At 40.0% G+C, this 24,146-nt stretch overlaps 1 protein-coding gene across 16 annotated transcripts in view; it reads left to right on the top strand.

Moving 5' to 3' along the window:
- Positions 1 to 24,146, top strand: part of MEIS2 (Meis homeobox 2) — a 205,465-nt gene that overhangs the window by 45,891 nt on the left and 135,428 nt on the right. For all 16 annotated transcript variants that reach the window (XM_072808345.1, XM_072808344.1, XM_072808346.1 and 13 more), the window contains one exon: positions 18,466 to 18,611. In XM_072808345.1, coding sequence (XP_072664446.1) covers positions 18,466 to 18,611 — 146 coding nt within the window. The remainder of the gene's footprint in view (positions 1 to 18,465; positions 18,612 to 24,146) is intronic.

The raw sequence follows: 24,146 nt of genomic DNA, 5'->3' as shown, positions 1-24,146 counted from the left end.
TGTAAAGCGCTTAGCAGACTGTCTGAAAGATGAGTGCTCAATAAATACTGTGTTTTATTACTGTTGCTGTTGTTATTATGGGATTCACTGAGTGAAATTTCTTCACCATCTATATATAGAATATACTCTAATCATTTCTCAATGCTATCTACTATTGTTGAAGTTTTAAATTAGAATGGACAAGAATAGTTCCTTTTTCTGAATAGTACTAACAATCCTTTGGTCACATCCCTATTTAAAAACTCCATCTCCTAATTGTTGGTGAGTTTTAATGTGTAGTAACTTCATTGGCCTCTTGTATGATAGGGCTTCCGTTGTATTTATCTCCACTTTACCTTTTTATCTACTGGATATGAAAAGAGAAAATAACTGAAGGGATTTGTAAGAGGGAGGTGAGAGGCATTGTTGCTAAAAACATTGAAAAGTAGGAAAAGCAAAAGAAACAACTGTGTTACAATTGATAGCAAAGCTGAGAATATTGCTTTATGAAATTGCCATTTTGGTAGGTTAAAAATGGCCAAATATTAGCAATTTCAGGTGGTTCAACCTAATACTCATAGACTTTAGGTAATGGAAAGTATTTCAGGCAAGGCAAGGAATTATCAAGATGTCAACCATACTTGCTTTATCTGGTAAATGGTAATAATAGTATAAGCCCCTTGTATTTTGTTGTGGTGATCAAAAGTTACAAGAAATCCTTTGAAAGCCAAAATATCACAATGTAACTATAAGATGGGTTTTTTTTTTTAAGATTTTATTTATTCATGAGAGAGAGAGAGAGAGAGACAGAGACACAGAGAGAGAAGCAGGTTCCATGCAGGGAGCCTGATGTGGGACTCGATCCCAGGACTCCAGGATCATGTCCTGGGCTGAAGGCAGGCACTAAACCGCTGAGCCACCCAGGGATCCCCCTGTAAGATGTTTTTATCCAAGATCACACATTTCAAAGTCTAAGGTGCAAGTCTCACAACCACTAGTAGGCATTTTAAAAATATTCTGTGGCTGATGCATAGAAGATGTCAGCTTCACTTTCAACCAGAATAATACATTAACTATAGAAAAACTAGGGATTTTAGAGGGAGTTACATAAGATATATTTTCAAGATGAAGTAATCCTGTAAGTTATAGAGTTCTTTCATATTTCTGGTCATTTAAATAATACAGCACTTTGGGGAATTTCTGATTTGCTTTAAAATCTTATAATTTTAACATAAAGTAAAACTCAGGATATAAATAGTTGAGAAGTCTTTACCAATTTTAGTAGATCTGCATGATGTAAATCGGACAGTTACCATTTAGCTGTCCTAAGATCCTCTGCTAGGAATAGTTTTACAATTATGAAATGAAGTTGGTCACCTCTTCGGTGATTACTGACTGGTGATAGAAATTGTGTTGTACTGGGTCAGCAGTGAATTCCTCACTCAAATGGTGTTGAGTCAGCTGGTTTTTAATTTGTTATCTTCTCAAGAGTGCATTCACCGACTTTATCACTGAGAAGAATGACTCCCTAGCCTAGTGTGATCAAGATCCGGAAATTCGCTGCATCAGCATATTAAGGTTGGATTGCTATTTGATTGGTGGCTCTGAGATCTGATCTTACAGCAAAGATGTCAGTTCTCTCATAGGCTGGTTTGCACAGGTACATGAATAAACCTACCAAGAGAGCAAACCCTTTCCTTTTTCTCCTGGGAAATGGTTGAACAACTTTTCCTCTTAGACAATGACCTTTACCACTCTCTTTTATCAGTTAAAATAATAAAGTTCACATTTGCCCCTCGAGTTGAGTTGTCTGTCCTAATGACTGAGCATGGGGGTGGTGTACAGTGGCGAACTAACAGAGCTGCGGAGCTTTCAGCTCCTGGTCTTTCTGGGATTAGATGGTGCCAATCAGGTGTGGTAATGTTTCCCATGTAGTGGCAAATGTGGCCTTTTGCTTTTGTGCCATTTTGAAGTATGAGTTCTGGAAGACTGAGGGAGAAATTATTATTTTTTAAAGATTTATTCATTCATGAGAGACATACACACACACACACAGAGGCAGAGACACAGGCAGAGGGAGAAGCAGGCTCCTCATGGGGAACCCAATGTGGGACTGGATCCCGGGTCCTGGGATTGTGCCCTGAGCCGAAAGCGGACACTCAACCAGTGAGCCACCCAGGTATCCCCAAGTTAATTTTTCTGAAGCACATGTGTTTTTCAGCCAGTGGTGACTCTACTTTCGTGTTGTATTGTCACGTGAATGAGTCATTAAAAAGAAATGAAAGAAGGAAGGAAAAACTAAGAATGAAATGAAACTAACTCTTACTGATTATCTGAGATGAACCAAATATCACACATCTCAAAATTCAAATGAGTCACTTGACCATTGTCAGCCATTAGTAAGTACCACTTATCCAGGGGCAAAGCCATAAGACATTATTTCCCCCCACATTCTACTATTTATTTATTTGTTTGTTTATTTATAGGTTTATTTATTTAAGCAATCTCTGTACTTAACATGGGGCTCGAACTCATGACCCCAAGATCAAGAGCCACATACTCTTCTGACTGAGCCAGCCAGGCACCCGCACCCCCAGCATATTCTACTTTTTAAAAACTAACTTCCATTCCACATGGGAATAGAGGCTATGAAAATATAGTTCATAGACTTGAGTTGAAGATCCAGCTCTGTGACGTGTAATTTTAGGCAGGTTTCTAAACCTGTCTGGCATCACTTTGGGAAGATATTAAATAATAATTAAAATAACGAACTTTGAACTGTCATGCGGATGAGCTACCTGTTGTACTTGGTACATACTAGGTGTTTCACAAGTGCTGGTTCCCATCTCTATTCATAGGAGGGATGCAGGGATTAACTGAAGGAATGGTGCTGTCTGGCAAAGGTTAATATTAAACCTATATTCCCCATTCATTTTTATTCTTAAGGGTGCTCAGAATCTTTCATGGGTGGTGTCCTTTTCCTTTGAGGTTGACTGAGATATCCAGTGTGAGGCCTTCTTATAATTAGGAAGAAAGGGTTAATGCTGAATTCTCCAAAAGAGTTTTTATTAAGAGTTATTTATTTATTTTTTATTAAGAGTTCTTATTAAAAGAAGGCAATTGATGGGATGAGCAGTGGGTTTTATAGTATATGTTGGCAAATTGAGTTTAAATTAAATAAGTGTAAAAAAATCACTAAAATAAAGAGTTCTTATTAAGAATTATTTTGCTATATTTTAGATTATTATTGGTACTTTTTTTTTTCAACCTGAGTAGTTCTTTAACAGTATTTCCCATAATGGGATCTGGCCAATGGAGAAAAATATTTTTGAATAAAATCTACAAAGTGCATTCTGACCATCCACTTTACGTCTTCATGAAGTTTTTAAAAAATTGTGTATGTCTACAGGTTTATAAATACCATGTTGGGCTTTCCTCAACAGGATCTTTCTAATGCTGCCCTAAATCATTTCATCCTTTCAGAATCTCATTGTAATAACTGGAAGGATCCCCTCCCACCTCTCTGTATTGCATGCTGTGCTTTCCACTAAAATCTCCTCTATGCCAAATAACAGGTTTGTAGAGATTTAACTATAATCTGCCTAACATTATTTTATCAACTTTATTGAGGTATAATTTTCATATAAAAACTTCACCCATTTAGAGTGTACAATTTAACAAGTTTTGACAGTTGTATGCACTCCTGAGACCAGCACTTGCTATAATCAAGACATTGAACATTTCCATCACCACCTGAAAGTTTACTTGTACTCCTTTTTCATCCATCCTTCTCTCTGTACCTGTCATCAGGCAACCACTGATCTGCTTTTAATCTATTAGTTTACATTTTCGAGAACTTAATACATTTGGAATCAAACAGTATGTAGTTTTTTGTTTGGCTTCTTCCCTTTAGCTTAATGACTTGTAATGCAATGAAGATGTTACATGTATCAGGAGTTTGTTCTTTTTTATTGCTGAGTAGTATTTCAGTGTATAGATGTATATACCACATTTTGTTTGTCCTTTCATATTAGTTCATTTTAAGAAATAACTAATCTTTATTGATGCACCTTTGTATAGGAGGTGCTATGTGAGGCTAGATGTTGTGTATAAAGTTTTAAGCTTTTCAATGAGTAAATTAGGTAGGGATTAAGATAGGGAGTTAATACATAATTATTATTATTGATTATTTCACTTAATTTTCACAGCCTATCGAATGTGTATAATTCTTTCCATTTCATTGATGAGGAAATTGAGGTTCAGAAGGTTGATCTCTTGACCAACCAAGGTCATGCTCAACCAGTCGGAATTAGATTGGGAACTTCAGTACAAGATCTGTGTTGTTATTAGTTTATGCTTCTTTCATCACATCATTTTTCCCCAAGGATATGTGTCTCTGTAGTTATACAGGTAGGGACGGAAGGACAGAGTAGAGGGACCGGAGTATGTCAGAAGTGAGCCTTCAGTGTGCAAACAAAATAACACAGCTGCCTGGAACACCTGGGTGCCTGGGTGGCTCAGAGATTGAGCATCTGTCTTTGGCTCAGGTCATGACCCTGGGGTCCTGGGATTGAGTCCCACATCAGGCTCTCCAGAGGGAGCCTAATTCTCCCTCTGCCTCTCTGTGTGTCTCTCATGAATAAATAAATAAATAAAACATTAAAGAAAAATAACACAGCTGCCCAAAGACATAGAATAAAGTTAGAAATTTAGAAAAAGAAAGGTGAATCAAGTGTGTAGGATACTTTTCCAAATGTAGGTTACCTCTTTTGTTAATTGTCTGTTTCAATAAAGTTGATTCTTACAGGCAACATTCATATAACATTACTTCAATAATGCTTCTTCTGGGTAGTATTTCTTGCAAGTTAGTGAAATTTATGAAATATCGGGGCATTTGGTTGGCTCAGTCTATAGAACGTGTGACTCTTGATCTCATGAGAGTTTGAGCCCCACATTGGATATAGAGGTGACTTAAAAATAACAACAAGAAGAAAATTTAAAAAAAAATTTTAATGTAATGTATAGAGGTAGCTGGGTGGCTCAGTTGGTTGGGCATCTGCCTTTAGCTCAGGTCATGATATCATGGAGCCCCATGTCCTGGGATTCTGGATAGTTTCTATTTCTAAGTTTTAGATGTAAATTTACAAAGAATACAGCATATTCCAAGGAATTGGAAAGGCATCCATTGATTCCTTCAGTAAAGGGTTAGGCACATACCATACTCCAAGTGTTATACAAAGTTCTAAGATGGGACACCTGAGTGTCTCAGGGGTTGAGTGTCTGCCTCTGGCTCAGGTGGTGATCCCGGGATTCTGGGATCAAGTCCCACATCGGGCTTCGTCGAGCAAGCCTGCTTCTCCCTCTGCCTGTGTCTCTGCCTCTCTATCTGTGTCTCTCATGAATAAATAAATAAAATATTTTTTTAAAAATTAAAACAAAAACAAAACCCCCAAAGTTCTAAGAATGATACGAAAAAACTAAAAGATATAGTTCCTGACTTGAAGAAGCTTATGTAGAAGAAATGTAGAAGTGGTGTGTGCGTGTAAGTCTTCTGGAGCTATTTTGGTAGTTAAAGTAAGCCTTGAAAGAGGTGAATAATTTGGGCTCGGGTTTTGCTATAATGCAATGGAATTGAGAATAGATAAAGTTAATTTCAGAGTTAAGATCAATCTAGTTCCCATTAAAGCATATCTTTGAAACGCAAACAGTATAAAATTCACCCCAAGTGTATTTGAGTACATATATTTGTTCATAGGCAAGGTGCAGAGATACAGTAGTAAGTGGCCTTGAAATCACAGTTTTGGGATGCCTGGATGATGCAGATCAGACTTTTGGTTACAATGACGTCAGGGTCCTGGGATCCAGCGTGCATCAAGCTCTGCGCTCACACAGAGTCTGCTATAATTCTCTCTCTCCCCTTCTGTTTGCCCCTCCCCCCACCCACTTTCTCTCTAAAATAAATAAATAAATCTTAAAAAAAGTAAATCACATTGTTTTGAGACAATTCAGAAAGGATTATGTACACTTTCAAAACTCTGCTACTTGGATTTTATATTTCTTCCAACATGCTTTCTTTTTTAGAAGGAGGGCAAAATGTGTTTTTTTAATGAAATATAATAGCTTTATTGAGATATACAATTCACCTATTTAAAGTTTGGTATTTTTTAGTATATTCATAGAGTGGTTCAACCATCACCATGACCAATTTTAGAACATTTTTATCACCCCTGAAGAAACCCCATATCCAGTAACAAGCATTCTCCATTCAAAGTACACTTAAAGGGCCCTGTGTCTGTAGTTCCTTAGTACTTTATATGAAAAATGATCAATTCACGGTATTTTAGATTTTTATTAAGCAGGCATATTATTTGTTTCCATTGGGGCTATTACATATGTGTTGTAGATCTCTGCATTACATTACAAAAATACAACTGCTTCTTCTGAAATCATAGTAATAGATTTATTTAAAGCAATCAATATAAGTGGGAATGCCTAAATGCACAGTAGCTACTTTTTTTTAAGTGTTAGTAACTTAGTTTATAAACTTCTTAAGCAAATATCCAAAGTAACATTAGGAGACTGTTCTGTGAAAATATTCTTTCTAAAAGTACAAGACAAAATGTTTAAATAATTAACAAATATTATCCAATTCCAATGTGTTAATAGTTTAAAAAGTATTCACCTTAAGCCAGTTGTCAACTTCATAAGTACTACTGTTCTTTTTCCCTATACATAGCTATGATTAGCTTCCTAAAACTATCCCAAAGGGAGTGTTGGTAGATATCTGAATCTAGTCCTCTTAGTGAGCGTTATTATTACTATTGCTGTTGTAATTATAAAGATGGCTACCTTTTCTCTTAAGATAAAGATTTTTTATTTATTTTGATTTTTTTGCATTAACAGTGTCAGTTGTGAGGCGCCCGGGTGGCTCAGGTGGTTGAGCCTCTACTTTTGGCTCAGATTGTGATCCCAGGGTCCTGGGATTGAGCCCCTCATGGAGCTCCCTGTTCAACAGGGACTCTGCTTCTCTCTCTTCCACTCCCCCTGCTTGATTTCTCTCATTAATAAATAAATAAATACATACATACATACATACATAAATACATAAATACATAAATAAAATATTTTTAAAAAACAATGTCATTTGCAAAGTTGGACTTTTATTAACATAGTCCATTGTTTTCAATTTATAATAAGGAAGTGCAGAAATAATCACTTTTCTGTCTTTGTTGTTCTACTATTTGAAAATCTGCTGTTATAAATTCACAGGGAGACATCATGTTAAGAATTCAGACTGGTCAAACTGCTGGACATTATAAAAATGAGTTATCACTATTTTTGTTTTGGATGGCAAATAAGATGAGGGAGTAAAAATCCTAAAAATTGGATGCAATAACTCTACCACATAGAATTGTTGTGCTTTTCTGTTATTCTCCCCAACAAATTTGTTACTGGTTGATTCTTAAATGTTTCATCCCATATTAAAAGTATGCTAAAAGAGAGAAGTAAGCATCTACCTTCAGCCCAGGTCATGGTCCTGGGCTCGAATCCCAAGTTGGGCTTCTGGCACCTCCCTCTGGAGCCTGCTCCTCCCTCTCCCTCTGCCCCTGCTCGTGCTTGCTCTCTGTTTCTCTCTCTCAAATAACTAAATAAAATCTTAAAAATAAAATAAAAAAAGAGAATTACATATAAAATCCCATTGTTAATGATAAATTGGAATATTAGCAGCATATACTGAAAATATAGGTTTGATGTAATACTCCATACCTCCATGGAAGCAGACTTATTATATTGTAGTTTAGTATAAAATGTTAAAAGTATATTTTATAAGAGGACTTTAGTAGGAGATTCTTTTTGCAAATATAAAGGCCATATCTTTCCTTGAAAGACCTGTTGATTCAGAGATGTTAGCCAGCTATCTTTACTAAAACACTTTACAATGCTAAAAATAGTTCACTTCAGTTAAATATGGATATTTTAAAAAAGAAAATCCCAGTTAGACTGCAACAGAAGGACATTTTGTGTGACAATATTTTGCATGATTAAAAATTTAAACAGAATAACAGCTATTTATATTTACAGTTACATGAGAGTAATTACTAAAGCAGACAAAATACTTAGAGCATAATTTAATAATGTTTTCCTCTAGCAAAGGTGCCAAAATAGTTATTTGCATAATTTTCGCAATTTGTACTGAAACATAGCTAAGTGAAATTGGGAAGACATCTCTCCCCAACCACCCTTTTTCTTTTGTAGGAGATGTGGGGAAGGGACTCCTCTATCATAACAACTCATTTTTATATAATTTCCCATAAAAATCATGACCCTTGTGTCAACCATTAGGCGAAAGAAATGTGTTCCATTCATACTTTCTCTTTTAAGGTCTTTCTTTCAATGGCCAGCCTCAGCCCAACTTCAAGTCTCCTAATTATAACATTTACTAGTTCAAAGATTAACCTTCTGAGAGGGGCATTCTGGGCTCTTGGTAACATGATCAGCTTGGTCTTCTCTTGGTCTCTCTCTCTCTCTCTCTCTCTCTCTGGTTCTTTGTATAGCAGGAGGGAGATGATGGTATCTGGCACATTCCTAGGATGACTTGAAGATAGCAGCCTTCTGTGTTTAGGGCTGAAAGATTGTGAACTCTGTTAGCTGAAATGCCACTCCAGGGAGGTGAACAGAACATTAAAAAAGCTTTAGATATAGGTAGTGTGGTGCAAGTAGAGTCAAATTTGAGAGCTGGGACTTGAGTGGACATTTGTCCCTGCTTTCTACCTTAATAAAATCTTGAGTGTTAACTGTGGAAAAGGGCATTTGAGAGATCACTAAAAATGAATCATTAGAGTGCCCAGAAGAGCTTTATTATGATGTATTGCGAATAACTTCCGAACCTGCTCCATGCTTTTATAAGTGCTTATCAGGTAACTGAGTAAAAAGTACATTCTTTCAAGGCCCTACCACAGAGATTAAGCAGTCTGCTGAATTATCATGGCAAAGGAAAATGCTTTTCTCCTGGGTTCAGTCAGCATCCTTTGGAGGATTCCATGGCAAGTGAGAATAAATGTCCTTTCTGGAAATACTGTAAAATTCTCAAGTGAAGTTGCATATTTCAAAAGAGAGCCACCAACTTAAGAGGAGCATAGGCAAAGAGTACTTACTGGAAGCTTTCGTTCACTCATGCTCTACAGGATTAGAGGGTTCCAGTCAATAAACAAAGCCATTTTATGGCTCCTGACGGGTACATGGAGGGGACTCATTTGGTCAAGGACCAGTATGAGGATGTTTCTGTTCAACAGTTAACAGGATTCAACATGATATGGAAAATACAGGCGTGCAAAACTATACTACGACACTCACGTTGCCAGCTAAAGCCTAAAACACAGCCACATTTACATATGTGTCCATCTGTCTGTTTTTACACTTTATTTTTCCAACCAGTGGGTGAAGTGGTTTTCATCCAAGCTGCAGTCTGAATTTTTTTTCACCCACCGCTTTGCATTATATCATATAGATGCATATTTTAAAAGTGTGTGTTATTTGTCCCTGGACACACGTTTGCGCAAGGCCTCAGCTAGGTCTTTGGTTCTCTGCCAGCAGGTGAGCTCATCTTCATAGAAGCCTCCACCTTGCAGGTCGTCTGGGAATCACCCAGTTAGGGAGCTGTATGTCGCTTTCTTATCCAGGTTACAGAAATCTGGGTGATGCTGCTGGCCTGGCCGGGGCCACAATTGGGGGAGAGCCGGTGAGAATGGAAGTGCTTTAGGTCTCTTCAGTGGAGAGCCTGCGTAAATCCTGTGTAAATAGAGGGAGGATAACAAAGAAGGAGCCCCTGCAGCTCTGAGCATTTGGAGCCATTTGGGGCTGAATTTGCTAAATGCTGCTTATACCGCCTGAAAAGTTGAAGAGAAAGGAGCATAAAATCCCCTCTGTTTTTCCCTTTCTGCTCCTACCCTGGGGGGAGGGTGTTCAGGACCAGGGAAGCCCGAGGTAAGCCGATGAAGACTTGTTTTTTCAGTGCTCTTTTGAGTGTGAAAAAGGTGGCCTGGGTCACTGTCCTCTCTTTAATGTTGGAAACCCGCACAGTTAGTAAATGTTGCATGTAAATGAAAGCATTTCATCTCTTCTGCTTCCCTCCATGCTAGTGGGCCATGGACTAGTCACTTGAAAAATCACAGAAAAATTTCACTTTAACGTGTCCAGACAGTTAAGCACAGCAGGAGAGTAAAAGAGATCAGTAATTAGCAGGTCTCACTGCTGGCCCCTCACCCCACCTCTTGCCCCTCACCCTCCCCGCATTTCTGCATCTTCAGCTCCCTCCTCCCCCAACCTGATCTGGTGTGAAAAAAAGGTAAATTGCATGTGCAAAAAGATTTACTTTGTGGATGGTTCTTGGAAAGCAAGTTTTGCAAGGCTACAGTTGAAAACAGAAAAAGGGAAAGTTGACTTCTTCCTCTTCTTCTTCCTTTTTTTTTTTTTTTTTTTTTGCATCTCATTTGAGACCCTGATGCAGGTTTCTCAGGGTTATGTACTAAATTAAACTCCTAGAAGGTCGTCCCTAAAAGAAAATATCTTTTGACTCTGTGTGTGTGTGTGTGTGTGTGTGTGTGTATGTGTATGCATTTTGGACTCTTTAGTATCGTTTAATCCTGTTTTCGAAGTATTAAGACAAAAAAAGATGAAGTGATGACAGAGAATGGGTTCACAAGGTACTGTGTGTTACAGTTCCATGGCTACATAATACTTCCTTTTTCACTGTAATGTTCTGAGTTATCTAAAAGGCCTGGGCCACGGGCAGTCCTCTCTCTCCCAGCATTCCTTTTTCTGCTTCGGAGTAGGGCAGGTTGGAGATGCAGTGCCGCTTTCATCAACAGTGTGTGACACATGTCTCAGACATGTAAGGAGCATCTCTGAGGAGGACCACACGCATATGTGTGAACAAAAGAACACTGGACATGACACCAGGATACCCAGTGCTCACAGAGCATGGAGAGAGGAGTGGGGCAGCCCAAGGCTTGGTGGCTACTAGAACAGGTTACCAGAGCCAAGGGGACTCCTTCATGGGCAGCTTCTCCAAAGCAGCTTGTATTGTAATCTGTCCGATGGGTCTTGCTTCTGGCCTGTCCATGCCACTTACATTTGAGTGTTGACTCTGTGTCAGGGTTTCGGGACCAGAAATGACACACTCCTACCTTGGAAAAGTTCACAGTGAAGCAAGACAGAGAAATTGGTCAACAGACAAATGGCAAAACAGAAAAGTAAATATAACAGAGGCAACAACAAACGGCTGAAGTCGAAAGCGTAGGATGCTAACTCTGTTTAATGGGAACTGGAGAAAGCTTCGCCAAGGAGGTGCCTTTTTCACTGGGTTGTGGAGGTAGAATAGGAGTTTGCCTTGACAAAGAAGAATGAGAAGGAGGGGAAGTAAAAGTGATGAGAAAGGGCATTCCAGGCTAAGAGGACAGGACTGAAGGCATGGAATCTGGAATGAACCCTTGGCTCAGAAAAGTCTTTGAAATACCACAGATGCTTCGTTTCAAAATCATATTTAATTTGAAATTGACATCCACAAGAAACAGTAATGATCTTGTCTCTAGATAATGGTGATACCTGTTGATGCATCTGCTTGTTTTCTTCGTTCACATTTACTTTTAAAGGTGCTGTCACTTGCTATCCCCTTGGAACCCGAGCATAAATATACAAGACCTCACTCTTGGGGTTCGTTTCTGGGGTGGTAAGGGCTTATCCAGCGTCTAGCTTCACTTGTCACATCCTCTCATCCTCTCATCCTCTGAGCAGGTTAAGGGAAAGCGTAGTGGATGTGAGCCTGGCCTTTGGAGGACTAGCACACTCTGCCACTTCCTAACTATGTGACCTTTGACAAGTTACTCAATTTCTTTGAGTCTACACTTTCTTATCTGTGAAATGGAATTGAAAAAAGTAAGTCATTTCGTTTGCTGTGAAGATTAAGTGAGGATTGGAACATTGCAAGTGTCCGCCGAAAGTTACTTGTGATAATGAAGATAATTACAGTGATGGCAGTGTGGATAAAGAGGAGGAGACTGTAGTCTCAAGACAGGGAAGTGGTGTGGAAAAGGGGCTACTCCATTTGCCACTCTCAGTACAGACATCTGCAGGGCTCTATAAATGTATGGATGGGTGTGCAGGTATGGTCACAGGCAAAAATCTGCAGTTCATCCAAAAACGCATTTGCATACTCGTGTTCAAATTGGTGAATAATTTGAAAAAGATACAATTTAATTTATGTACATACAGGTTTATGATCTCTGTATTCATCAGCATACCTAATTCCTGGAAATAGATTGTTGAGAAGATATGTATAGGCATGTGTATGAAATTAGTAGATTTACGTAGCTCACAATGAAAATGATAATGAATATGGTGAGTTTTTGTTTAGCAGAAAAGAGGGGAGGAAAGCCACGTTCTTTTGGATGAGATATCATTCTTTTTTACGGCATATATTTCATATGAATGTATTTAACTACTAAACCTGGTCCAAAACTTGTGGAACTGAGGATTGAATAATGGGCCACTGACTTACCCAAAATAAAAAACCAATGCTACCAACCCAAATACATATGTATCTGTCCTAATACAAGATTGAGAGGTCAGTGTTTGATGTTTGTTGTTTGACAGTGTGCCAGATGTCACAGAAACCTTATTCTAGCTTTAAAAAAGTGACTTGGAGGCCGGGGAATATATTGCTTTAATCACAGTTCTATGAAGTGTTTAATAGCACTGCACAGAGCTCACGAGGTCCTGACTGTATAGACAGCGGGTATGAGTTCTCAAATATTTGTAGTATCTCTATGCTCTGAAGGTCAGTCTGGTGTCTCCATTTGGACAATAATAAACCGATTATAAGAAATCCTGAGTCTCAAAGACTATTGCTGTACTGAGTATATCTAAAGCCCTTCAGGCGATGGCTTACTTTTGAGAGAAAATTTTGCACATATGTTTGATCCTGGACCAGTCCAGACCAGCTCTAACTCAGCTCCATCTCCTCGTCCCTAGATCTAATCCATCCTCTGCACTTAGACCTTCACTTGTGAGATCAAGCCTTGCTTATATCTGTCATGGATAGTAGGGTTCAGATGAGGTAATGCTTTGAAAATTAGAAGTTAGTTTACAACATTAATGTGAGAATACTAGTCCATAACACTGGACCTGAAGTTGCCTGGACTCTAGTTTTTTCTTGACCACATATAACTGGAGAACCTTGAACAACCACCGTACCTCCTGGCTTCATTTTTCTCACTACTAAATGTCTTAGTTTTGTTTCGTTTTGGTTTTGGAGGGCGGTGGAGAAGGTGTAGAAAGGAAGAAGAAGATGCATCTTCTTGATTGCTGCATTGTATTTCTGATAGAACAAGAAAGCCCATCAGAAATATTAAATCCCAGTGATATTGGGTTCATCATAGCACATCACCACTGTTTGTATCATTGCTTTATTCCAGACCAAGAAATTGATGTCTAAAATAGAGATAGATTTTTGGCTAACTGGAATAAGACAATATGCCAATGGAAGGAAGTGATGTCCTTTTGCCTAAGAAGTTTTTGTGGCCTAGAATTTTATGGATTGGGAACTTCTGCTTTAGAATTACCCGAGTATCCTCTCAAAATGTGTCCATATTCTTCTTTGATTCACTGGCTACACAGCTATGGATATGGATTCTGCATACACCTGGATACCCATGGTATCCCAGGATTTAATTCCTATAACTAAATTCTTTCAGTATTGGCCTTTTAGGTAAGTGTAGACTGGGGCTGCTTTTCAGAGCAATGCCCTGTTCTGAGCACAGTATGCTGAGCTATGGAAAGTATGCATGACTTCCTCCAGAGGCTGGGTGTAAATCTAGCCACTGATGCTCTCAAAATACTTCAGAGTCTTAAAACAGGAGGAAGACCCAGAGATTAGATTCAGGCCTTCATACCGTAACCACCAGGAGTAGCAGGTTAAGGGGATCTTGTAGGCGCCCTACAGCAGTGCTTCTGAAACTTGAAAGGTCATTAGCATCACTTGCAATGCTTAGTAACATTTAGATTATTAGGCTCCACCTCAGAGATTCAAATTCACTAGGTTTGAGAGGGTCCAAGAATTTCCATTCCTCACAATTTCTTCATCAGTGCTAAAGCTGCTGTTCCGTCTTTTGAGAGCCAATGTTCTAGAGCTTCCTTCTTCCTTTTTATCCCTTATCAGAAGATTAGGATGAGGCTGCATTCCGCTAGTTAGTACTTGTGACAGAGAACACTGTCACTCTTCTACAGCGAACAAGGCCCGGGCCACGTTGTGGTTGCTTACCATGACCACTGACCCCACGCGTGGGAATAGAATAGACTTATAACTTCCTACCTTTCCCTGAGGTTGCATCTTCTTTCAAATTAGAAGGTCATCTGTGAAGTTCAGTGGCTTCCAACAGCCAGTTTGAGAACCAGTGCTAGGTTGGTTGCGTAAGCAAAACCAAGGAATGTGTTAGAAATATAAATTCCTTGCCCCTGCCCTGGGATATTTTGATTCATTGAATCTGGGATAAGCCTAGAGACCTGTGTTTTTAACAATCTCCTGTGATGATTCAATCCACTTCAAAGTTGTCTGTCTATAGGCCTTGAATATTTCTTTCCATGGTCACCCATAGAATTATTATTCCAGTAATACACAGCTCTTTGGAATATCTTTGCCCCAAATTTAGATTGTACCCTTAGAGAAGGGATTGGCAACCTTTTAGAAGAAGCATTCCACTATTTTTTTCTTTAGTTTTTCATCATCAGAGATGGCAATCCTGGTGGAATGATCAGTGGCTCAGCCCCCCAAAAAGAACCTAATGGACACTGGGTTCTTCAGAGAAACATCATTCCTGGTATGTTTAGAAGTGATTGTGTAAACATAGGTACCCAGCCCCTTAGGCACTGTCACAAGCATGATTGCCCCCACTTGGGGTTATCAGAAAGAGGGAAGGGTCCTTGCATAAGTTCATGAATGAGTTCAGTGGTTCCCTTACCCAGTATACAATTGCTGGGTATCTGCTCCCAGGATAAACAGAAGTATGCTCTCAGGATAAACAGAGAAGCAAAAAACAGTTCTTGCCCTCAGGATTCCACACTTTTAAATCTTAACTTAAGATGCTGAGATGTAATAATGAGATGTTATTATCTCTTATGCCTCCTTTGGCACACACATCCATGCTGGTGTATATAGACACAGACACACAGACACACACGCACACCATCTTCAGCACAGAAATGCATTTGGCACAGGTGCCAAGGATTGCCAACAATCTTACATACACACAACCTTAGAACCAGAAAACAATGTCCACTTTGAGAGTTACTAACCCTAGCATCACCTGCACAATTTTATTTTAGGTAACAGATCACATAGTTTCCTTTCGAAAAGTTTTTATGGTGTTGTTATTCCTCTGTGCTGGAGTTGGTTCACAGTCCATTGAAGGAAAAAAAACAATGGTATTTATTTTGTTATTTGGAGAGGAAAATGCCTCTCTTTAAAGGAGGTATAGACACTAATATTAATTTAAAACTCTTATGTCTAATATCTACTTATTATAAAAACAGGCACATTTTTCTTTATAATTATCTGTTACACTGGATCCAAATTCAAACATTTTATAACACTTACATAAAATGAACTGCTTATATTAAAATTCATGTAATGCTCCTGCCTTCTCCAGTTTAAGTCAATCATCAAAGGACGCTCAATCTAGCTATATATGTATATTTTTTTTCTTGAGCTAAATAATTTGAAGGTGGTACCAGCCCTCTTTGCTTTTGAGCAAGAGAAAATGCACTGTGGAAAGAAATGCTCTCTCTTATTTTTAAGGTCATTCAGTGATTGGGTGATTGGGTTAAAAAGGCAAATGCCCCCTTTTCTTTTTTTTTTTTTTTTTTTTTTTTGGTTGAACTTCCTTCAATTAAGCAATTAACCTTTTAAAAAAAGTATATTCAAAAATCTATCAAAAAAAGCTAAATGAGATTTTAACAAAATCCTGACAATTTCAGCTTAAACATATACACAGAAACCATATGTGCTTAGGAAGAAATATATACACACAGGCATTGTTTACAGTGTGTGTTTTTATATTTGGAAGACATTGAAGGAAGAGCCATTCCATACATACATTATCTGCAGTGTACATCCAGATAGCCCACATAGATTTCACATTAAGAGACAAAGATATCTTTATCCATGGTAGGTGGACAGACAGACTGACTTCAAACTTGGACTTGCAGTGTGGATTTTCTTTTTTTTCCCTCATCTCCGGGTACTGCTTTTCAGAATTGCCTCGGGCTACAGAACAGCACCTCAGATCCCCAAGGCCCACTGCCTGGCTCCTAATAGCCACTCTCCATCTGTGTCACATGAACAGCTGATGAGATCTCTCCAGTGTCTGTATTTTGGAGAGCACATCTACCCAGGTTAAAATGCTAGGGTTGCCAAGGAGCAGTCAGAAGCCATTAGTGTGGGTGAGAATTTGCCTTGCAGCAGTTCCGTGGCATGGTGGAGAGCGTGTACGCGTGTCCCTGCTTGAGCTTGTGTGTGTGTGTGTGTGCGTGTCTCCTTATGCAAGCAACCCCTGGTATACACGGGTATGTAGGGAGGGTGGACAGATGAAGACTAGCCTCCATATATCCAGTATTCGAAAGCCAAATGCCTTTTGTTTCCCTGTTACTCTGATTAGTTCTTTGACTATTTGGGGTCCCTTTGACTCACTCTTTTTTCTTTTCTTTCTTTTTCTTTTTTTTTTTTTTTATCATAACAGACGGCAAAGAAAAAGAGAACAGCAACTTCGAGGTCGTGCTCTAGTGTTTGGGCAGATGGAAGGGAGCTGCTTTGCCTTGGGGCAGGGTGGTTGTAATGAAGTGGCCTGTCAGTCTGTAAATAGTGAGGGTCATCTCTTCCATGTGATGGAGGGTATCACATTGCAGTGAAAATGGAAATGTCAATAAAATTAATCTGCTAGCTCTTTGCTGTGGCTTCTCTGCTTCTCTGGTCAAAGAAGGTTGAGGGTTTTTTGGTGAGATAGGAAAAGAACAGGTATAGGGGAACCCACAGATTAGACACAGAAGTTAGAAGGCAAGGAGCCTGCTGGGCAGGACGTTTTGGTGTAGCCCAGCCCAGGAGGAAGGAATGGGTCTGGGACTGAGCTGGGAAGCTGCGGAGCGTCTAGCTCAGGCTACATTGAGCACAGAGTTTATTGTTTTAGGCTTTCTTGGACAAGGTTTTTACTTAGCATGGGATTTATGGCATTTACTGCTAATGAATGTCTATTCTTAAATTACAAAAACCCCCATCTCAGCGCAATTCCCAGATGTCCTTCCAGGACCCCAGCTTCTTAAACACCAGCAGGGAGCATAAACTCTCCACTTCTCTGTTTTCCTCTTTCGTGTGGCTCCAGGCTAATGATGTGCAAGGAAAACACAGCCATCTATAAAGCCCCAGTGCTGTCCCCGTATTCTTCATTTATTTTGCATTTGATTATGCCACAAGTCGGATCTTGTTTCTTTCCTTTTTTAAAGTTATTAGTTCAAATATTAATGTAGGGATATGGCATATATTGCTGCTCTTGATTGATGCCTTCCCAAAAACAGGAAGACGTGCTCGTATGAATTTTAAGAAAGTAGGGGTCCTGCAATGCCTTGCCAGAAGAGTTTTTCAGATACATAATTTAGATGCCCTCCAGGCAGGCTTTCAAGGCATTTTTGCTGGAGGGCAAGAAAAAATAACTATGACTGTTAAAAGTAAATGATTTTTGCTAATGCACAATTAATGCCAGAGAAAAGCACAGAAGAGAAAGATGTTGATGGAAACTTCTGATTAAGTGAGCACCCTACCTTCATGTATATCTTTTCTTTTCTTTTTTTTTTTTAATGATCATGATCATGATTAGTGGTGCAGAGAGCTAAAAGTTTCCATGTCATGCAAATGCTGAGTGTAGGGTCATCTGAGGAGTGTGTGAATGTGCGTGAGTAGGAGGTGACAGTCGTAGGAGGGGCTGAGCAGGCAGTGTGTTATGTGCAATGAACAGTGACACAGTTACTGTCACCTATGCAGGCAGCCTAGAATATATAGACTACAGAACATTTAACTTGATTACCCTACAGTATGTGTTCACGATGGGCATGGGGATGCATTTTCACCAAATGGGTTTTCTGATGGCGGTTTTCCCACATTGGATTCCATAATTGACAAAGAGCTACTGCACTGTGTCAAGCGCACAATTATAATTGAATTAATGATATGGGCGAGTGTGAGACACACAAAATTAACATTTGAAGAGGCCTGGTTTAATTTTGTCTTTTACATATTTGTGTCTCCAATTATACTTTAATGAAAGAGAATATACCTGCTTAATGGATTTCTTTCAACAAGCTTAGCTGAGCTCATCATTAGCCGCACATCGTTGTTGGCACCATTTCTGTGTTGTCTAATGTATTTTCATTTTTTTTTCCTACTAGGGGATGGTTTAGACAACAGTGTAGCTTCACCTGGCACAGGTGACGATGACGATCCAGACAAGGACAAAAAACGCCAGAAGAAGAGAGGCATTTTCCCCAAAGTAGCAACAAATATCATGAGAGCATGGCTCTTCCAACATCTCACAGTAAGTCAACACGAAAGAGAAAGTTGTGTTGTTTTGCCTTCTGCTAGCAAATTGTACAGATTGATACAGATTTTTAGGAATAAGGTGCCTCTTCTCCCTTTCTTGAAATCTGATGACTGATGGAGCAGTTAAGGTTTCGTCAACTGTGGCCACTCACAGAACACCCTCTAGAAAGGAGATTTTTGTTTTAATAGGCCAGGAATCGACCTTACTCAAGATGGTCTAGGGCCCTACACAGTATATGTAAGTAAATTTGTTATTGATGCTGAAAGTATGAGAGCAACTTCAGCTAATGCCACCGCGACCAAGCGAAATGGCTGCAAGGAGCTCATGAATCCATAAACACTGCTGATTACACTCTTAATGAAAGCCATCTCCTCTAGGAGGCAAAAAAAAAAAAAAAAAAAAAGGGAGGGGGTTCCTTGCCCCATGCGTGTCCCAGCGCATTGGTATCAGGTACAACTGGAATCACTGGAGCCACGTGCAAATGTGGCATGCGTTTATGTGACAAACACAGAAAGCTTATAGGTGCTGTAGTGCCTCCATCTGTAAGGTGGAGACTAAAGATTCCTTTGTAACTGTTCAAGTCCATTTTCTTAAAAGCCAACCCGGTTCACTTCTGGGCAAAGATCAACTATGCAACATCTTTAATGATTTCTCTTTCTCCTGCTCACAGTCGGTTTTATGCGGTGTATACCATTGACTCTAAGACCCTCATGACCGAAAAAAGTCACGGTATCTTCTTACAGAGGGACTGGGCACTCATATTTTACTGTTCGTCTGGAAATTCTGGGCAAGTGGTAGAGGTATCAGAGGCGGTTGCTTGCTATGATATTGTTTTCAGGCCATTCTGTTTAGGCTCATGCTGAAAAACAGAGTAGCCCGTTGAAAGCTGAAGGTCTTCTTTGATTATCCAACTTGTGGGTTGCCATGCTGAATGACATTAGTTACAGTGTCATGGGTCCAGGACAAGGTTCCACTTTTATTTATGGTGGTGGCTGTGGCTCTGCTCTTGCAGCAGACCTACAGAGGGCAAGGGGTGGAGCACTAGTGGGGAGGGCCGGGTGATAAATTCACATCCCTAAATCGGCCATTTTGATGTAAGGACATTAGTAGCAAACTAAGGTGTATCGATCTGGCCTGTGGTGTCAGGATTAGCCGGGGGAACCAGCGAGGCTGCCCTGGTAGTGGTTATTCTTGCCTTGCAGCTATGGCCATTTCAAAGGTCAGGGCCCTGCACTGACTTGGCTCAGAGGAATTAGACGGAACATGCGGTCTCTGGGCTGATTACTTAACCAAAGACAAAATAATGAGTCCTAAGCAAATACTGACTAATTGAAAGGGCTGTAAATCCATTACATATTGGTCAGGGATAATCAGGAGTATTTAATCACTTTTATCTATTCAGGAGCACTGAAGCTGCAACAGCAAAGCCCTGAACCTTGCCATGTGGCTATTATTCTCATCATTATCAAAATTACTTCACAGCTGTTCTTTGCTACATCACCTCAGCTGGAGATTTACTAACCTGTAAAATGTTTTTAATTTGGAAGTCGAGTGAGTGCAAGGGGAGGGGTTTCTCGTTTTTTTGTTTTGTTTTGTTTTTTTGTTTTGTTTTGTTTTAACTGAAGGTTTGTTTGGTTAGAGTAGCAAGTTAGCAAGGCAGGGTAGGGGCGCCTAGATGGTGGGCGGGTGGGTGGGCAGGCGGCTCCCAGGCCGCTCACCTGTTCCCGGTCCTCCCTCCGTCTCGTCTCCCTGGCTTGTTGCACAGCTCAGCCCTTCTTGGCGGAAAAGAAAGATCTCGACACTGGCTTCCCAAGCAAACATATCCATGTATCTGCAGACCCTCAGTAATCGAAGTCCACGCCCCAGGCCAGCAGAACCTGAGCGAGTTCAGTGGCTCTGTTTACGAAAGAGGAAACTGAGACCCAGGAAGGGAAGTGATTAACTCCAGGTCACGCTGCCACCAGGACCCAACCTGCCCTGTCCCCAGCCCTGTGCTTTTTGATTCTGATGACTTGGCTAGAATCATTCTCCCCTTTCCGGGTGGCAGATAAATCTCACACAACCCCTGCCAGCAATGCACTCCGCATCAAAGCAGGGGACAGACAGAGAAGCGAAGTGCCGTTCTCTGGATTTGTTGTTAAAGCTCCCCACTCCCCCCAGTCTCTGGGTGGAGAAGACTTCCTTCACCCCTTTCTCTTCAAGCTGCCCCCCCAGCCATGTCCCCTGCCTTGAGCCCCCAGATGGGTGTCTGGAGCCCTTGCTAGGCCCCCTGCCTTACCCTGTCGGTACTTACCTCCCACTGCCCTGCCCTGGGCCGAACCCACCATGTACTGTGGCCACTGGTGAAGAATTGTGCATGGCCAGTGACTGCCCACCTCTCCTTGTTACTTGGCCATGCAGGGTGCTGCCCACCACCCGCAGCACCTTGCCTCACCCCGAGGGTGCCTCCATCTGGGTAAATAAAAGTACCTCAGGACTTGGTGCAGAAGTCTATGGGCAGCTGAAGATTTTCATGAATGCCAGTCCGGTCCGTAGAGTGGGGAGAGAAGAATTCAAAGAGCATTTGGAGGCCGGCATGCCCCTGCCCCGGCTCGACCTCACGGAAACCCGTTGAGTTCCCTGGAACTTCCATTGGCCCAGTTTTCAAATGAGAGGGACACAGAGCAGGGTGTCCACACCGCAGGCTCCTTTCCTGCACCCACAGCACTGGGGTTGTCTCACGAGCACGCAGCCAGAGCCCTGTTCTGTCGCAGCCCTGGTCATCCTTGTCTCCCTGTCCCCCTTTCTTTTCCTCTCCTTCTAAGTGCTTTATTTTTCTCCTCCCCATGACCTTCCTTCACAACATGGCCCTTTCATTACTTTCTCCCACTGGCTTTGTCTCCCAGTCTTTCCCTCTGCTCCCTCCCTTGCCTTTTCTAAACCTCCCTTGTGTCCTAAGGAAATTCTCCTCAGCTTTCTCTTTGGAAAAAAAAAATTTCCCTCTTCATCCAGATTTTACCCCAACTGCAGAAGAGAGGTTCAGTAACTTTGATGAGGATGGTCCTGTAAAACTTTTACTTTCCAATCTTTAATGAGCTGAAAGATTTACTCAGCTATAATTCCGAGCTCAGAAACCAAGAATAGAGACCCCTAACTAGCGACATGTTAATTTAGACTTCTTTTCTTACATGCACTAACAGGCATGAGGAAGTCCTTGGAAATAGAGATGCCCACTATATTTTTCTGTCATTTAATTAATTTCAACTTTCAAAGTGAAATGTTGGCTCTAGCTCGCTGAAACTCGATGCAGTCTAAATTATTATTTCATGTAAATTTCTTCACAAGTGCATGATTCAGTGTGCATTCCTCCATTATTAGTCTCTTTAACATTATTTCAAACTGGTTTTTTTTCCCCCTTTTGTGCAGTATGACCTGTTCTTGTATTACAATAATCCCCGATGTACCCTTTTTTCTTTCTTTTTTTTAAAAAGAAGCTAATTGAATTATCTCATTATTTTAATTTGTTAAGCAAATGTATTTTGCATCTCAGGATGTGTTCTTAAAGAAGGGGGTTGCTGAGGCTTTGCCCCCTGAATGGGCCATTGGCCCATTTTGACATTCATGCATTCATTAACCAGCAGAACATAAAAGAACTCTGGTTGTATTTTTTTTTTTTTCCAAACACCCAACCAGCATGGAGCAACTTTTTCCAATAAGCCACAGGGGTCTCTCTACATATGTTCTCAACTGCAAGCTATTGTCACCTATTCTGAATACCTCAAAAGGCCCAGAGAAAAAAGAAGCCCACCTCAACAAAGGCCAACTGTAGCAATTGTTAAGTCTTAGTCTCAATATGACAAAAATCATTAACCTTCAGTTTTCTTGGAAGAACAAGTTCTACTACAACTGTAACAGTTAAAACAATCTCAGTACACCGCTAACTTTAGGGAGAAAGGTAATATGCTTGCAGCTGATTGATTATCTGAAGGAAATATTTGAACTAAATTCAAAGTGGCATTAAAAAAAAACACACAAATTGTTGGATGAATTGAGGAATTTCCATATTCAGAGTTAAGCACTTTGAATTTAAATTTCATCTGAGGCTAAATAATTAATTTCTGGTTTCCAACTACTAATTACCAAAGTCTCTTTTAAAAATCCCCTTTAAAAAACTCATAATAATTTTGAAAAGGTAAACCCATATATATGTGTGTGTATATATATATATTTCAAAATTATGTATATATTTAGAAATTCACCTGCTAGAAATGTTCTATATATGATTACCCCCCTCTTCTACTGGTTGATGGCTCTGCCTGGCTTCTCAGACTAAAAAATCTAGTGAAGATTGAAGAAAGAATCTGTTGGAAATGTATGTGCTTTTGCTGGAAAGTACCCAATGGCAAAAGAACTTAGGGAAATCCTAGGGAAGTATATTCCTTTCACTAACACATGGAGATTATGGTATCATAAAAGTAAGCCTGCCATTACAACTGTTTTTATTTGACTTCAAAGATAGTTAAAGAAAGAAACAGCAAGGAATAATGCCGGGGCTAGCGGTTTATTCATAACCGTGAAACACTCCTGCACGCCAAGAAGCCCTTAGTGTGCTCACTTAGGCTCTCAGGCACCTCCACTTGCCACCTTGGAGAGCTTTCTAGTTGTGCTGCAAAGAATATATTTGATCACGGAATGAAAACAGGAAGTGCTCATACACAAAGACACCACTTGCTCATAGCAGTCTCTAACTAAAGGTTTTCTTATTTGAAAACACAGGGCTAAAGCTCACACTTAGGGGATGTGGGGCTTCTTTCAAAGATATGTGTACAGAATCAGAAGCAAATTTACTTTAAAGTGATGTAATACCATGCAGCCTTCCTGAAACGGCAGGTTATAAAAATGGTGCCCTTTGTTCATGGCAAAATGTTTTTTCCCCCCACTCTATCTCTGATGGAGAGGGAGAGTGATGAAACCTGCTGTTCACATGTAAAGTCGTTTGGCTCCTTGTCTATTAGAGATTGTTTTATGGGATTTTTTGTAAGGGTCTCTGGTAATAAAAATGAGTTTTAAAGTTTATCGTCTTGCAGAGACAGTGTACCCAAGTTATGAGTAAATACAGCTCCACATTACATTAGAGGAACACATATCTCTTCCCCTGTGAGTTCATCAACTTGGTCATCTCAAAGTTTTTTTATTGTGCACACACATACACGTGAGAGACAGACCGAGAAAGACTCCAAAATAGACTATTTGCCTTTTAACTAGTTCTCTTTATCTTGTGTAGACCTAGATGGCGGCGGCTCCTTCTTCTTCTTCTTCTTCTTCTTCTTCTTCTTCTTCTTCTTCTTCTTCTTCTTCTTCTTCTTCTTTTCTCTTCTTCTTCTTCTTCTTCTTCTTCTTCTTCCTTCTTCTTCCTTCTTCTTCCTTCTTTTTCCTTCTTCTTTCTTCTTCTTTCTTCTTTCTTCTTTTTTAATGAGGTGATCCAGTGTCACAGTTAAGAGCATAGAGCCTGGCTGTCTGACTGTGGAAAGTTAGATGGGTCCTACCTGA

Source organism: Canis lupus, chromosome 32 (assembly GCF_048164855.1).
Source record: "Canis lupus baileyi chromosome 32, mCanLup2.hap1, whole genome shotgun sequence".
NCBI classification, from domain to species: Eukaryota; Metazoa; Chordata; class Mammalia; order Carnivora; family Canidae; genus Canis; species Canis lupus.
The sequence above is the reverse complement of the archived record's forward strand: the minus strand, read 5'-3'. Positions and strand labels throughout refer to the sequence as shown.